This window comes from Halyomorpha halys, unplaced genomic scaffold (genome assembly GCF_000696795.3).
Source record: "Halyomorpha halys isolate HHAL.00 unplaced genomic scaffold, Hhal_1.1 Scaffold987.1, whole genome shotgun sequence".
Taxonomy (NCBI): Eukaryota; Metazoa; Arthropoda; class Insecta; order Hemiptera; family Pentatomidae; genus Halyomorpha; species Halyomorpha halys.
Window position 1 is genome coordinate 434,255 of NW_027108701.1, and position 17,482 is coordinate 451,736.

General features: G+C 33.5%; 1 protein-coding gene across 9 annotated transcripts; it reads left to right on the forward strand.

Annotated features, from left to right (window-relative positions):
* The first annotated feature begins 1,484 nt into the window (after positions 1-1,484).
* On the forward strand, positions 1,485-16,741 carry LOC106687588 (zinc finger Y-chromosomal protein 1). 9 transcript variants are annotated; one of them, XM_067046990.1, is made up of 11 exons: positions 1,485-1,571; positions 2,977-3,051; positions 3,267-3,311; positions 3,388-3,432; positions 3,504-3,653; positions 3,732-3,937; positions 4,318-4,392; positions 10,636-10,713; positions 12,808-12,972; positions 14,414-14,503; positions 15,454-16,741. In XM_067046990.1, exons 6-11 carry the CDS (start codon positions 3,934-3,936, stop codon positions 15,999-16,001), a joined length of 960 nt encoding a protein of 319 aa, XP_066903091.1. In that variant the 5' UTR covers positions 1,485-1,571; positions 2,977-3,051; positions 3,267-3,311; positions 3,388-3,432; positions 3,504-3,653; positions 3,732-3,933; the 3' UTR covers positions 16,002-16,741. The 9 variants fall into 9 exon arrangements, with proteins under 9 accessions (XP_066903091.1, XP_066903092.1, XP_066903090.1 ...); XM_067046991.1 differs by having other exon boundaries at positions 2,977-3,055; positions 3,504-3,937; XM_067046989.1 differs by having other exon boundaries at positions 3,515-3,937.
* Positions 16,742-17,482: the final 741 nt, after the last annotated feature.

Here is a 17,482-nt window from a genome sequence, read left to right on the forward strand (position 1 = left end):
ATTTCCATGGCAGTTTACTGTCGCGACAATATTGACGAACTGGGTCTAACGTGATAGATGATAGTACAAGTAATGTTAGTGGATTAACAGTCGCGCTAACTGTCAAATAAAAAAGACTTTCAAATGTATACCCTTGAGAGTGAACTGTCGCAACATATCAACCTTACTAAATGTAATGATTATAGGTGGGAAAACATCATTTTTAGGTAATGTTTTTTGTTTCGATTATTTCTGATCTTGAAATTAATTCTATACAAAGTTTTTATTCACCTCATCAACAGTAATGCTGTTGGACGGTAGCTCGAAGAAAAAATTGTTTCAGCCCCGGGTCCAAAAGATAATCCGCCCTAGGCCTAAACATAACCAGTCCAGGGCCCCAAAAATGATTCCCCACCAGGCCTCAAATATAAATTCGAATGAAATCCGCCCAAGGCCCAAAAATTATATCCATCTTATGCCTCAAAAATACATAAAAATCCCGGGCTGCAAATAGAAATACGTCATGGCCTTCAAATGGTCTAGGTACGCCTAATTCCTAAACTTCAATATCTAAGGGGAAATAACTTTTTAGTAACAGAGAACACTGCACTAACACACCTATACATAACGTAAATCAACTTTATCAAAAATACCCGATAATAAAGGTGTTTCGAGGAAATACTCGAAAAACGGGTTAATACCCGCAAATTAGCATGATATGGCAGTACCAATACTTCATTCGATACGATACATCAACTAAAATATTGATACATATTCATCTAAATTCTAGTCAATGACAATCGATTGAAATAGGAAATGCCAATACATAAAAAAAAAAAATCGTTAAATTAACAAATAATTTAACTTAAAAAAAAAAGACTACGGAAATAGGCCTGGCCTTACTTATCTGACTTTTTAAACAGGCGAGTAGGTTGGTCGATGTACGACATGCCACAATCTCACGAGAAGAGATCATAACACAAGAATAAAGACAATCCTTCCCCCCCCCCCAGGTAGTGACGGTCCTATATCACTTTTGAAATATTAACTTAAAACGGGAAAAGGAAACTTTAAGATAGTTTTTTTTTTTATAAAAATCGAGCAATATTTTTATAGTCTGAAATTGAAAAACGACATCCCTAAGAGACGGGGTGTTATTTATTACATATATCCTTAAACATATTAGTGGATCGTTGCAGAAGTTGTCAATAAATAATGAAACTTAGTATAATAGTCGGGTACCTTCCACGTCTGAAAGAAACTCAAGACTTCTGAAATAAACATTAATATATTTTCTGTATGTTTACATGTACAACTTTTAGTGCAAAGAACTTTCTGTATGCTTACATTAACAAAGATGCTTTATCCCAATAACGACTACTCATTCGATGTAACTCGTAAAGTATTACAGTGAATCGCAGGGAGTGTCGTAAGAGATTATGGAAAACCATCTTTACTGTTACTTGGAGTGGACATATCACTTGTTCCTCTTTGGTTTTCATATATTGTTGAAAGCTACTATAGCTGTTATCCCTGTTTATAGTTTCTTTGAAACTAATTTAATGTTATGGTTAACAATATGTCAATTGAAGGTTGTTTTATTTAATTAATTCTTCCCTTAATTTGAAATTTATTTTTTTCTACTAATTTTTTAATATTAAATAGTGGGACATCTGAATTTTTTAAAATTTTAATGATTACTTTCTCTACTGGGATCCCCTTAGAGACTGTCCTGGAAGTAGAATTATGTCCAGTGACCATAGACAAAGTATAATCTATGGAATAGGTCATGTATAAAATTAAAAAAATGTTTTTCTTAGATGTGCCACAATTGAAGAAAAAAAATACTATGTCGGATATATTTGTTCCTAGTCTATAATAGAAAAAATAGACAAGCAAGGTTGTGATAAAAGTGTATTAATAGTGGTTGAAGAGAAATAATTTTGACTGTGGTTTTTAATGGATATTTGACTTATTAGATATAAATGTTTTGACCTGGGCAGAATAGCCTGCATGAAGTTTTTAGAGTGGTTAAATTATATGTTTCATAGCGAATTGAGATTGTCCCTGAAGATGGCCGAAACGTTGTGCGTGTAAAAGAAATAAAAGTTTTGAGACTATAATTGGATAGTGTTTTGAATTATTTATTAAAAAATTACCAGTCTCAAGAAAAATTTTTGAGATTATAAATAGAAAAAAAATGTTTAAATCTCTTTAGGAAATTTGTGTTTTTTTTTTGTATGATTTTTTTAATGTATACAATGTTCCTAAATAAGATCCTGTTAATAACACACCACTTGCCATTTTTATTTTATGTAATTCTTTAAGTAGTACTATGTGATCCTTTGAGTGTATTATTGATATTATACAGGTTTTAAAAATATTAATAACATTTATAGTCCGATATATTAAACATTACTGAATTAATACTAGCAGTAAATATTCACATATTTCATTTTGAACACCCATATTCATATATGAGCATGTGAGAATGAAAGTGCCGTAAGTTTCTTTTCATTTATTGCAAGAAATTAAATGAATTTAGCTTGGAACTTTACCTTGAAAGTGCCACAATAAAAAAAAAAAAAAGGTCTAGTACATAATGAGTGATGCAATGGCATTGTAGTACAGTGTTAAAGATTTTTATTTCGTTTTGGATGTGTTCCAAGGGAGTTATTCTGTGCTGGGATTCTCTAAAGACTGTCCCAAAGTAATCCTGATATTTGAAAAGTATACCAAGTTATAAGATATTATTTTTCAAGTTATACTGCTATCAAAGCAGAACAGTGACATTTACATTATACATAAATTATTTATATTCTTACTACATTTAGTATACATGTGTATTTACAAAATATTTATATTTCGCAATAAATTAAAAGTAATTTTAATCACTTTCCTTTTCAGTGGCTACTATGAAAATCTTTAATTGTTAACTTATATATTAAATTTTAACTTAAATTATTAACTTTATGATTATTTTTCACTGTATTCTAGGTAGTAATAATGGCCTCGTGGACATTACTACATTAAAAAAAGAAGTCAAGATTGAACCTGCAGCTATGCCATGTAGTAGGTGTATTTTAACTTTATTTGTAAAATGTAAGTGTGAATTAATTAAAAAATGGCTCAATTCAGATCCAGATTTTGATAAATCTAGTTTTGAAAGTGATTATATTTTATTAGTCTAATGCACTTGAAAATTAAAATTAATGAAGTGATCGATTAATAGAGTTAATTTATAATAATAGCTTGGACGAAACTTAATCTGTCTTTTGTGCTTATAGGTATTAAGAATGATGAAATTATAATAAAGGAAGAACCAATTGAAGGTGAGTTTTATTTTATCATTAAAGAAAATAAAATTAAATGATTATAAACAATTTTTAATTAATTAATCTATTTTAGATGATGAAGAAGAATATCTTGAATCCCTTCCTAGTGCTAGTAATAGTAAGTATTAAACTTTGATAAGGTAAATTTGAAGTAGTTTAAAATTTTTTTCTAATATCTAAGTTGTTTAGTTTATATACAGGTGGATTAGATTTGGATATGGATCTCACTAGGATAGTAAGCCATCTTGAGAAAATAAATTGGGTTGGAGACTAAACATTTATGCGAAGTTTGAATTCATATAGGGTATAGTGGAAACTTGGTGACTAACCCTCATTTCGGTAAAGTTGACTGCATTTTGCATTTGTTGCTTATGCCAACCATACATGTATTGTTACTCAAAGTCGTTACAAATTTAGCTCTTGTGAGGACAGTAAAACAAGAAATGAAAATTAGAAAATGAAAGTAGACTTGGAACATTGATTATGTCAACAATATGAGTAGCCCTGTAAAAAAAGTTCTTTCAGAGTTGCCGTTGAGTGAAATCCTTCAGAACAAAGGCTTATTTGTTTGAAACCTTATTCTCCCTGTATCACATCAAACGCTATCTATCTCAAGCATATGAGTAAGCTCCAACTAATTAATTAACTAGTCATAATGATTGAATGAGATTATGGAGATAATAATTATTAGTGTAGAATATTATAATGATAAAATTGATTCTACACAGAACAATAACATTTACATTATACATAAATTATTTATATTCTTACTACACTTAATATACATGTATATTCACCATAAATTAACAAAAGTAATTTTAATCACTTTCCTTTTCAGTGGCTAATATTCAAATCTTTAATTGTTAACTTTATAATTATTTTACATTGTATACTAGGAAGTAATAATAACCTCGTTGATATTATTAATGCAGTGATAAAATTTAATGTAGTGTGAATAAAATTAAAACTCTTAACTTTATAATTATTTTTCATTGTATTCTAGGTAGTAATAATGGCCTCATGGACATTATTGCATTAAAAGAAGAAGTCAAGATTGAGCCTGCAGCTGAGCCATGTAGTAGGTATATTTTAACTTTATTTATTTGTAATATGTAATTGAACCCAATTAAAAGCAAGACAAATTTATCAAAGTATTGAAATATATCTGGGAGTAAGCATAAACAATAATAACTATGCTAATATTTCAGAATAATTTAAAAAAATGATAAACGAGCACCTGTAACATGTTTTTTTAAACATTTTAATTGCAATTTGTAAGATTTCATCTTGAACTAATTGAAATTTAACCATCCATTGTTGGTTTTAATTGCTCTTTCCCCTCCCTGCTAAGCATTTTATCAATGAGGAACAATAACATCAACTACAAACTGAACATGATCATAAGTTCTGAAATCTTTCAACTCCTATTATTGAAATCAATCTTACATTTGCAATCTTATTGAAACTTATTCCATCACTGAGAAGAATGAAATATGCAAGAAAATTGTCTAAATAATTTTTTCATGTACTAAAATATTTAAAAGACTCTTCTTTATTTAAAGGGTTACTTTAAAGTAATAAAATAGAAAATTAAACTTTAAGCTCGAAGACTTTAAACTAAATCAGTTTGCTTGTTGATTAGTTGGATAGAATGGCTATTCTTTAAATTAAGTATAAAAATAATTATAGAACAAACCTTTTTATTAGTTTCACTTCTGTTGGGTAGTCCCATGACTGCCTGTTTTTTTTTTAGAAAGTACTTATCATCATTTCAGTTGTCCGATTTAAGTAATCCGAATTTTCCGGTTATTTTTTGAATTTATATAAAGTCGGGGTCGAAGGTCTCATTTTCTGATGCCCCCCTTGCCGCGGACACCGGAAGACCTTTAAGACGCAGCGACTGCAATGCCGACCCAGCCTATGCACGATGCAAGCTAGGACCTGGCCTGCCCCTACCATTACGTCAGAGTCCAGGACACGCTGGCCAGCCACTGAGGGAGAAGGACGTTCTTTCTGACACCGGACGAAGATCACATGATTTTCACCATATTCGCCCACAGCACAACCTGTACGAGGAAAGCAGCTAGAGGATGTCACCAGGGCGGCGAAGACGTCACCAGATAAGCCATAGCCCTAATATATGAGATCACCCCATGTTCTGTTATTCTCTTATATAATCGAAATAATTATTAAACTAACGCACTAACCCAAATTGCTCCTCCAGGGAATTAATTAATGAAATAAAAAGAAAATATAAGCATGTTCATTAATAGCCAGAAAAGTCTCACAGTTTTCAACCACCCCTTTTCCACATTAATTTAATTATAATTTTAAAATACACTCGGGATACCTTAAGTACTGCACGGACAGGTTCCGATGTAAACGTTTGGTGCAATCCGGGTGAGGGTCTTAGTTTGGAACATATTAATTAATTATTAATTAAAAATAAATTAATTTTTGTGTGAGACATATCGCCCACTTTTCTAATTTATTTATTAAGTATTTATATTATTTATCTCACGATTAATATGTTAATATGCATAATAATTTCAAAAGAGCTAATAGGTCTAGAGGTACGCGGGGGGCCAGTCTGTTGTTGAAATCTAATCCCTTCTGCCTGTACCCTAAACGCAACTAGGCATTTAATGTTAATACATTAATACCCTCCGTTAGTCAATATTTTCTATTATATGTTGTGTCTGGCCGAAATACTTCGTGATCAACAGCACTTTATTTTCATTTAGTCCCGACGTACGTTTATGAAATTTTAGTATAGCTTTCAACTAAAATTATTTACTTTAAATATTTATGTGTCTAATTTATTTATTTATTGATTCATATATTATGGAGATTGTTTTTTATAGCTTATTTATTTATTAATTACATGTATTCTATTTCCTATTTATTCGTATTTACACGTCTTTATATTTAGTCGAAGTTGACACACAAGTTATTTATATAATTTTACGAAAGTTTTTTGCATGTTTGTGTGTATTGTTAATGTTTATTTGTTCTATTATTAAGACGATTTTATTTATTTATATATTTATAGATTGTAAGGCTATTTATTCATAATCGTTAAAATCGTTTTGCATATTTTTTAATTTTCCCGGTTCAATCATTTCTATATATTTTTAGTATTCAGAAAATCGTTTCAATCAATTAAAATGGGAATAAATGATGACAAGGAAGATAGGATCCAGCCACTGAAGCGCAAGCTACGACGCGTTAAGTGGGGTCTCCTCAAGCTGGCCTCACTTGCACTCGTCACTGCCACAGACGATAACTCGTTTATGGATTTTGAAGTCGATTATAACAAGTGCAAAACTCTTTGGGCCGAATTCAAGTCAATTTGGGATGATTTGGATTCCTTATTCCTGTCCCAGAGAGCTTTTGCGATGCCGTCCGATTGGGAAACGGGTTGCGATATGATCCGTAACGACCTGCGACAAGCCGAGGTACGGTACCGCAAGATTAGGGCTCAATGCAGTTCCACTGCTCAAGGGATTGATCAAACAGGGTTTTGCTCTCCGACGACCCGTCTCAACTGCCCAACATTCAGATTCCGGAGTTCGACGGTGAGCTATCCTCTTGGCCGCGGTTTCGGGACATTTTTATCGCACTTGTTTACGACAACACGCAATTGGCTCCCGTGAACAAGATGCACTATTTAAAAAGTGCCCTTAGTGGAGAACCCGCGTTGCTGCTTGCCGGATTCCCTTTCAATGCCAACTATCCGCCGGCTTGGGATGCGCTGGTGCGTGAATATAATAATCCGCGAGCGCGTCGCTTCAAGATGCCTGCAAAGGGTCTTGAACCACAAATATCCCACGTCTGGCGGAGAACGCGCGAAATACGCATTATGGGGGAGGGCATCGAATCATTTCGTGGTTTGGCCCTGGAGGATGAGTCAGACGTTATCCTGTCACCAGACGGCACTTTGAGCTTACCCATGCAAACAGCGAATTCCCCACCGCTGATGAGGTGATAGCGTTCGTGAGACAGAGACTAATGGCGTGCAAGCTGTCTCACGAACTCAATATGCAGCCTCGTTCCGACGCTCCACGTGCTAAGCCCGTCGGTAGAGGAAAGGGCGGAGTCTCCTTGCTTCCCAGCAAAGTCGGCACGAAAGACCATGTTTCTCCCGATCCATCCGAGTCGCCACCTAGGCGCACGTCCCCTGGGAAATCGGGCAGATCGGGGCGTCGTCAGTCACCCGGCACTTCGCAAGGGGAATCTGTCTCTCCCGGCAAAGAACCTTGTCCCCGTTGTAACGGGAAGCACCTCTTAAGTCGGTGCTATAAATTTCTGGCCTTGACCCCTCAGGAGCGTAACGACATTATCTAGACATCCGGTCTGTGTCGGAAATGCCTGAGTTCGGGTCAACTCGCTTTGGAGTTCACATATCGTTTTGTCGCGTCAGGCATCACAGCGTGCTGCATGCGGGGAGCCGAAGTCCGCGGATTTTGTGGGTCACACTCTTGTTACTGGGGAGGCAGTCATGGGCACTGCGTGCGCAGTATAGAACGGGTCTAAGCGTTCAGCGCCCGCACGGCTACTACTCGATTCCGGCAGCCAGTACACCTTTGTTACTGCCGAACTCGCGACGAGGATTGGCAGCCAGTTGCAGCCCTTCGACGGAAGAATCGGTGGTTTGGGCGGTGGTCAAGTCACGAGCATCAAAGGTTCCATCACGTTCAGGCTTCAGTCCTTTGTCGATGATACTACGAACTTCAGGGTCCGCGCCCTCGTACTTGATCGGATAACCTCCGACATGCCCAAACGTCCGGTTCTTTCAAGCAGGTTGGAATTTATCCCACCACGTTTTGGGTGACCTTTCCTTCGGTGGTCCCGGCTCCATCGATTTGCTTACAGGCGTTGACCTATACCACCGCCTCGTTACTGGTGCTCCCACTAAGGCCTTCGTGAATGGTCACCTATACCTCCTGCCGACGGTACTCGGTAAAGTCCTTATGGGGACTTGGTCGGACAGCATTCCGTTAATCGGCCTCTCGCTCCTCATACAGGAAGATGCAACTGCTTCTAGTCGGACCAATTTTAATCGAAAACCCGACAACCTCGGTACAGTTATATGTAGGCGCCCACGCCGTTGCAAGCGGAAAACCAATCGGTCCGACGCATCCTCACACCTCCCATCCTCGCAAAAGCGTTATGGCTAGTTCGCGTTTTGTTTTCATGGTTCCCAGCGCAACTGAGCGTCGCTCTACTCTAACGCTCTCAGCGTCAATCGTCAACTGAGTCTTCTGTCGTTAAGCTTGAGCTTTTCAGGGTGGGCGGCAGTATTGAATCGCCTTGAGAGACAAAAGCATTTTTCACATTTCGCATCTCCAACCGTCAAACGTTACCAACCGTCGATCAAGAACAATTTCTCAAGATTGTGTATATATGTATATAAGCGTTTTTTTTGGTCTTGTATGTCATGCATGATTTATTCGGTCTCAAATCTTACTACCATTATTTTTGTCTTTATATTAGCTTCTTTCATATATTATTACAGACTGCGCCTTCCCCGTCTCTTGGCATTTTTCAATTTGTAAATCCGGCTGAGCCAAATTTAGGTGGGCGGTATGTCGGATTTAAGTAATCCGAATTTTTCGGTAATTTTTTGAATTTATATAAAGTCGGGGTCGGGGTCTCATTTTCTGATGCCGCCCCAGCCTATGCACCATGCAAGCTAGGACCTGGCCTGCCCCTACCATCATGCCTGAGTCCAGGACACGCTGGCCGGCCACTGAGGAAGAAAGACATTCTTTCTGAGACCGGGAGATCACATTGTTTTTACCATATTCACCCACAGCTCATCCTGTACGAGGAAAGCGGCTAGGGGACATCACTGCGGCAGTGAAGACATCACCAGATAAGCCATAGCCTAATATATGAGATCACCCCATGTTCTGTTATTCTCTTATATAATTGAAATAATTATTAAACTAACGCACTAATCCAAATTGCTCCTCCAGGGAATTAAGTAATGAAGTGAAAAGAAAATATAAGCATGTTCATTAATAGCCAGAAAAGTCTCACAGTTTTCAACCACCCATTTTCCACAATAATTTAATAATAATTTTGAAATACACTCGGGATATCTGAAATACAGCATAGATAGGTTCCGATGTAAAAAGTTGTGATACATTATATCTCTGAAAATAAATAAATAATGCTACATTCTAGTGCCATCTTGAAAGAATGCTCAAAGTCAGAAAAAATTGTACCGATAATCTACAAAATGATGGTTGAGACAAGATGTCTCTTGAATGATGTGTTGATATTTCTTGTATGAAAGTCGTATGTTAATTTTTTCGGAGTTACGAGGTATCACAGCATAAGTGATGATATTGTCTTAAAAATTTATAATATTTATTATAAGCTTTAAAAATATTTTTAGTTAAGTTGTTAGGGAGTTTTGTGACCTTTTAACGTATTTTGTATGTTATTTAGATTTCTCATTTATAACTGCAATTAAAAATATATTAGGATGTAAACATTAACTAGAAGTTATGTTATCTAATTGTATCTATTTAAAATTAGAATAAAATAAATTAAAAAAAAAAGAAAAAAGTTTTTTCATAAAATCCTTATCATCTTTAAACCTAATGTATAAACCCTTTAATTATGGAATTATATAAACATTAAATAAGAATAATTAAAGAAACAATGAAATATGAATATTTTAATTTTTAAATTATTATTATGAAATTAAAATATTCATATTTCATTGTTTCTTTGCATTATATAACTTAATATTTTTATTTAATTACCTTCATATACATTTTATTTCCCACTTCTTTCATTACTTTTTTTTCATCTATTTTCCCTCTGTACAATGATTTACTTTATCATTCTACATATTCTTTTATTCTTTGATTGTTACCTAATCTTTTGATCTTAGCCCTGATGAACGCTAGAAATTCTGGCTGAAACGTTGACACTAATAAATAAGTTTTTTAAACTCATTTGTGTTATTCTCTGACCGCACTCCCAGCCTTCTCCTCATATATATTATCCACGTTCAACAATCTTCTCATCCTTATCAATTAATTTTTTTTTATTTGTTCTTTTTATCTTGTTCTTTTCTTTCATTATTCCTAAAGGTTAAAAACTTCTTATTTAAGGTTTCTGTAATTCCATAACTAAAGTGTTTATACATTAGGTTTGTTACAAAACAAAATGTAGTGTGGTTTTTACATTACAAATCTTTTATTCTGCATGCACCTGCCAATTTAATGATAGTTTTAGGTTTTGTTGCAAGAAACCTGTTTATTTATCTTTTTATTATTTCACTTTCTTTTTTTTTTGACAGGTAAATATGTATACACGGTGTTACACCAGATTAAAGATGAGATAAAAAAAGAAAATTCAAAAGATGAGTCTACACCATGTAAGTATGTCTTTAACAATAAAGACTTTCCATATTAATTTAGTTGGATATTATACCTTGCCCTTTTATTATATTATATTAACTTTTCCTCCTCTCAACCACCAGCAGACAGGTAGCACTAGGTTAACCAAATGATTGCCATAAACCATTACACTATATTTCTAGTGACACTGGATATTTATTTATATGAATATTAATTTGTCCCCTTAATTAAGTGAAAAAGGTCTTATGTCTAAAAACTGTTTTTTTTTTAAAGATATAAATAACTGATTCGTTATCTAAGATTTTATTACATAATTGAGGCACTTATTCATAAAAAAGACAACTGAAAGCTTATAACAGGAATCACTTTCCTTAGTTCAATACCAACATTATTCCTTTAAAAATACAAATTTCCTAAAAAGTCTTTCTAGAATCCCTAAAGAACCGTTTAGAAAGGCTAGTCAGGAATGGTTCTAAGAACATTCTAAGAAGAGTTCATGTGTTGTATAACCCTTAGCCATGGTAAAAGTAGAATAAAGGCGGCATATAGTATCAAAGCTGAAGAGCATTGCCAAAATACATATACACAGCTAAACTTTGTGTTTGTGAAGTATGGCTTGAGTTGGGGAACTATGAAACTAGTAGCTAAGATTGCTATGGATACAATATTTATTTATTAATGGTTCATTCATATATAAAGGTTGTATCCATGGCAATTTTAGATGTAGCTGATTTTTGCCCATCTCTGTTCTGGACATTGCAAAGGTAAATCTGTTTCTGGACAGACTCTACGACAATTGCAAATTAAATTTTGCTTCAACATGACAGGGTTACTCTAAGCAAAAGTTTAGTTAACTCAATAAACACATTGTAGTGACACACTACGTGCTGGTCTAGACTGTACTACTACAGCCGCCTAAACCGCTATGGCCTGGCATGACACAACCTACCATCTAACACGGGAACTACTACTGGCGACAAGCAAATGTGTATTAATATTTGTACTATTCATTGTAAATACCTTAATTGCAACATATAGCAACTATAAAAGACATTTATATATATAAATGTTTCATTTGAATTAATTAAGATTCCAATAGAATCTGCAGATCCATTAAAAGCTAATGTCTTACATGTAGTACCTCTCGATGGCGTTTAATTGGCTTGAGGGTAGACTAGGCCAAAATTGTAAGGTCTCAGTAAGAATTATTGCTTCACGAGAAACACCTCCTTAGGAGGCAGAGGATAATGATTTACATTGTAGTACTATATTTTTGGAAATGTATATTGTCTTTTATTTTTCTGCCTTCTCTGAATCTCCCCTCCTTCCTATATCCCTTCCTCTCGCAGGACCCGGTGGCTTCCTACTCTCCGGGCCTAGTATATGCCGGGAGTATATAACACCTTTTTGTATCCACAAGAATAGTATGCAGTAGAACGATGTTACCTTCCTGCAAGACCCGGCAGCTGGCTACTCTCCGGGCTTTCATTCCTTCTTCATACCTACTGGAACAATACTCTGTAAGATGAGGTTACCATTCCTAGGGAACTTATGGTTGGCATCCTGCCTCATCTCATTCTGTCTGTTCACCTCCTTATCAACTACCTTTCCTCTAGTGAGTACGCATTGCCAAGGCCTTCTGGTCAAGAGTACCTAACGTTATCAATGGGAGTCAGATCTAACACAACCACCTCGACAACATGTTCAACCTCTAACTGACAGGATCGCCCCTGTGTAGTTTCTGCCATACTGAGGATGAAACACCATATGACATTGTCTGTTGGTGTGACAGATTTGCTTTGTTTGGTATTCGAACCCAAAACAGTGCGAACTGATCACTCTACTAACTTTTTATAGACTAAAGAATCTACTGATCTTAAGCTCCTAAAGATGGCATGAAATAGCCCTCATAGGCAGTGGTGAATTAGGCCAATAAAAAAAAAAAAAAAAACCCTTAAGAATCCTGTAGAATTCAAAATCTTCAATTCATAATAAATATCAAATACCATGTTTTACGGTTGAGTGCCTCAGTTATGTATATGCTATCTGTTTTATCCTTAGTTCAGCATATATTTTTAGATTAATTTGGATAATTTGTATGTTTGTTTCAGTCCCAAGTGTTTGTGAAGTATGGCTTGAACCTAATCAAGAACAATATTATTCTGAAAATTGCAAAGGTCAAGAACAATATTATTCTGAAAATTGCAAAGGTCAAGAACAATATTATTCTGAAAATTGCAAAGGTCAAGAACAATATTATTCTAAAAATCGCAAAGGTAAAGTAATAAAAAAATTTAAATTTAGGCTATTATCAATTTCATATTTTAGTTGAGTATTTTTATGTAGAAAAGTATAAGTATACGATTGTATGAATTTGCCTATAAAAAAAAAATCTGATGAACGTGATCCTCTTTTATTGATCCCAACATTGTACCACGAGGGTAATCCCAAAAGCAGAGTTGAGAAAAAATTATTAATAGATGAAACTAATAACTAAAATTGCCATGGATACAATATTTATTTATTAATGGTTCATTCTTGAATGAGGGTCGTATCCATGACAATTTGAGTTGTAGTTTTATCCATTGTTAATTTTTGCCTATCTCTGCCCAAAAGTATGGTCTCCCAGTTTTCTTAAAAATACAAAATACTGTTTATTTTCTGTAATATTTAGGTCACTTTAAATGTTAATTTTGCTACTTATCTACACTCCAATTAGTGCATTATTGAAGATGGTGTGATATGGGCATATCATACCGATTCCCCATTGTTATCATTTAATTTTGTTTATTTATTATTCTGTTTCACATATTATCTCCCTGTTTCCTCATTAGTTAAAATGCCTCTAATTTCAATTTGAATTAAATTCTGTATACAAACTCGGGTCAAATTTTTATACTTTCAGGTCTTATTGATGACATTCTTTTGTTTGTTTGTTAATTTATTGAATTTTACAAATGTATAAAAAAAAAATACAATAAGTAAATGTTATGAATGTTTCAAAATACATGATAATCTTAGGAAGGAACCACCCAATGGTAATCCTTCAATCATTGCTTTAAATTAGAAGGTCCTGTGGGCCACCTTTCCAGATGTCTCAGAGGATTATCAGGGATTGTTATGAATGAGAGATTAAGAACTAACTAGAGATTACGAACTGGGTTTGGGTGTGTAAGGATTTTGGAATGAAAGGAGTTTTATCTATTTCGAGCCAAATCTGCAACGAATGGGAGGTTGAGGTCATCCATATGAGTTTATTTGTGACAGAGTAAGGAACATAAGGATTTTATGGAGAATTATGGATTTTAAGGATTGGATATGGGAATAATTTAATGGTTTGGTAGAGCCCCAAAGCTCAATTCTGTATGTCCAAATAGGTCTGATTATCATAGTGTATAAGATTTTTTTGTAGTAAATGGGAAGTTTACTACTTGACGTTTGTCAAGTAGATCTAGTAATCGGAATCTACAATCAGTTTCTTGTTGTTTCAGTCTAGTATGGGGATTCCAAGAAAGTCTCTTGTCAAGATGTAGTCCTAAGTAGCGAATCTGTTTAACAAGTGTTAGTAGGATATTAAAAAAAGATACAGTATGGCAGAGGTTTATGACAGAGAGTAAAGGTCATCTGATGAAATATTAATTTAAAAAAATTTAATTTATTCTTTTTTTAAATAATTTTTTATTGATATAAACTAATTTAGTTTTAATTATTTTGCAGATGAGCCTGAAGATCAGGATAAAGAAGAGCAGCCTCCTGAATCTTTGCAGGATTATCATTCGGATATAATGCCACATTTTCTAAGTGGAGGTATTCTTAAAACATGAATGTGTATTAATTTTTATTTTATTTTTTTAAATGTACTGGTTGTATTTTTTAAAAAGTTAAAAAGAGAAAACTAAAGTTGTCTCTGGTGCAATGTCAGACACTTTTTTACAGGTGTATTTGGTCCTTTAAAAGCATATACTTGTTAAAAAACTTAATCTGTTTGGTTCCCAGTTGATCATAAATATTATTATAAAGATGTGATATAGCCTAATGGCATAGTGAGTGGATATTTTTCCTTCACCAATAATAAATCAGCAATGGCTATCAACAATTTTATCTGATCCCCAATGTTTAATAGTGGCTCTACTAAATACTCTATGCAGTTTTCATTTTAAGATCTGCAACAAATGGTTCTCCTTTTGAGCTAAGGTTATATTAGACTCATACCCATGTTAATCCAGCTATTATATTGCTGATGAAGATGTTTTGTTTTTTGAAGTAGTTTATTATTGTCTTCTTTCATTGATGTGTATTGAGCTTTCAAATAAATCATTGGCATATTGAACCTTGAATATAACCTGCATGAAGGTTACTATTTTTTGTCTTCTATTAGAGCAGTTGCTCTATCATAGGCAAAGGAAATGCAAAACGACCTCATCTTAAAATACGTCTCTTGAGTTTTTTCATGCAGGCTTGTTTAAGTTAAAGGTATCTGAACCAATTTTCAAAAACAAAGATTTTAACAAGTTCTATATTTCTTTTGGAAGATTATTTGTTGACCGTCTGATGATTTTTGGAAAATGCTCTGGGTGGTGGTCAAAAAAGGTACAAATAGCAGAAAAACTATTTATCAGTAACCAAAATTTCCCCCACGTTGCAGGGCAAAATGAGAACCAGATGTAAGATATGATTAAACTATGAGAGTATACATAGAAGGTTGTAGAAAAGATATTTATTTTATCAAAATTTAATGTGGATGGTATCTGTTTTAGAGCTTGATGAAGCTGATGAATTGTTCCGAACCAAGGTTGTAAGCTGTCACAGATGTGGGGAAGAATGTACGGGCGCAAATTATATGGAGCATATCAATTTAAAACACAGAAATAAGCCTCGACAGAAACGAGTCCTCAGATCTAAAAAAAAAAAAAGAAACGAAAGAAAGTATGTGTATCCATGTCCTTATTGTTCGAAGTTGTCATACTCGGTTTCCCAGGTAAGTACTCACATATTAACCCATACACAAGAAAAACCCCACAAATGTCCATTTTGTGACTATAAAGGCAACCAGGCAAGTAGCATCAATTATCACATTGAAACTAAACATCTTAACATGAAACGTTATAAATGTGAGTTATGCGACTACTCTACGAGTTCATCACAGGGCATGAAGAAGCATAAGGTTAGTCATCGTAAGAAAACAGTAAATCATCAGTGTCCTTATTGTGAAGTCATCACCAGGAAGCCTAGCACTTTGAATAATCATATTAAAAAATATCATAGAAAAAAAAATGATAGTGATCATAAAATAGTTGATATATAGTATCTTTTATGAAATTTTTTATTTTTACTTTTAGCAAGGATAGTTTTATTTCTCTTCTATTTCCATTATTGAGACTGTGGTTTGCGCTAATATTTGTTAAACTTTATTATGTTGTAGAATTTATTATATTTTGATTAAAAACATTTTATTTTTCAACATAATCTTTGTACAGTAAATATACACCGAAAACCGAAGTATTTGTTTCAATTTCCTTATTTATTTCACTCCTGACTCTTATCTAGGATAATTAACCATTTTCAAGTTAAAAAAAAAACTTGTAATTTCTTCTAATTTATCAGTCTCTCTCAATCCTAAAACTGGTATCTTCTTCCACTTTGCCTTCAATTGAATCTTGCATCTCCATTAAACCAAACAATCTTTTATTTTTTATCACCTCATCTATAGTTCTTTCAGCTTCTTCAACACAAGATTACTCAACATCTTTTTCAATTGGGTTTTTTGCTTTTGGAAACTACAATTAAATCCAGTGATCTGCTCTTGTATCTTGCTCTACGAAAGATTTTTTATTTCCCTAACAGGAATTTGAGTTGTAGAAATAGGAAAAAGATTATGCTAACATGTTTGATGTTGTCATAATTGAAAATAAATAAGATTTTTTTTTTTTGCAACTTCATTGTGATTACTATCTTAGCGAACGCTTTTATTGAATAAATTTTTTTTTGTTTACTTTATTTGTTTAATTCAGAACTGTAAATAATATTTAAAAACAAGATGAAATAAATAAATATGTTATAATTATTTTTTAACTGTTTGATTAGTTAAGAAAATGTTCAATAATTTTATATAATAAATTTTACTAATAAATGAGTCATATTTCTTTTCTTACCAATTACAACTATTTATATGTAAGATGAGGAGAAGATGGTCGGAGGTGCGATAAGAGAAAAAACAGAAATAAACAAACACTTATTTATTTGTAGCATCCCTGATGGTCTGAAATGTCTGCACAAATAAATAAGCTTTTCTTTATTTCTATTTTTTCTCTGATCACACCCCCGACCATCTTATCTTTGTAATTAAAAAACAAGTATACATCTCGATACAATTTCACTAACTATACAACTTTTGTGTAAAATGTGAAGAAAATCTGAGATGGTAAGGCTAAAAAGTGTGTTGAGTTGACGAGGAATGACCTGTATACATTTTTTGTGATAAATTGGTAATTTTTCATATTTCTTTATCCAGGATTATGTTCGATCATATAAAATTGGATAATGGAGAATCTTCTGTAGTGTTTCCAGTAACTGGAATACTGATAAAAAAATAAAATGTTGGGATGTAAAACATAATACATGGAAAGAAAACAAACAGTGAGCAAATAAGTTTACTTCCATTTTTGTGGTAGATAAATAAATTTTGGCAAACATACTTTTATTACAACAAACATTTCTTCTCTATTTACACTATATCTTTCTTATTTACATATTATTATTTTTAAATAAACTTTTATGGAATGTATA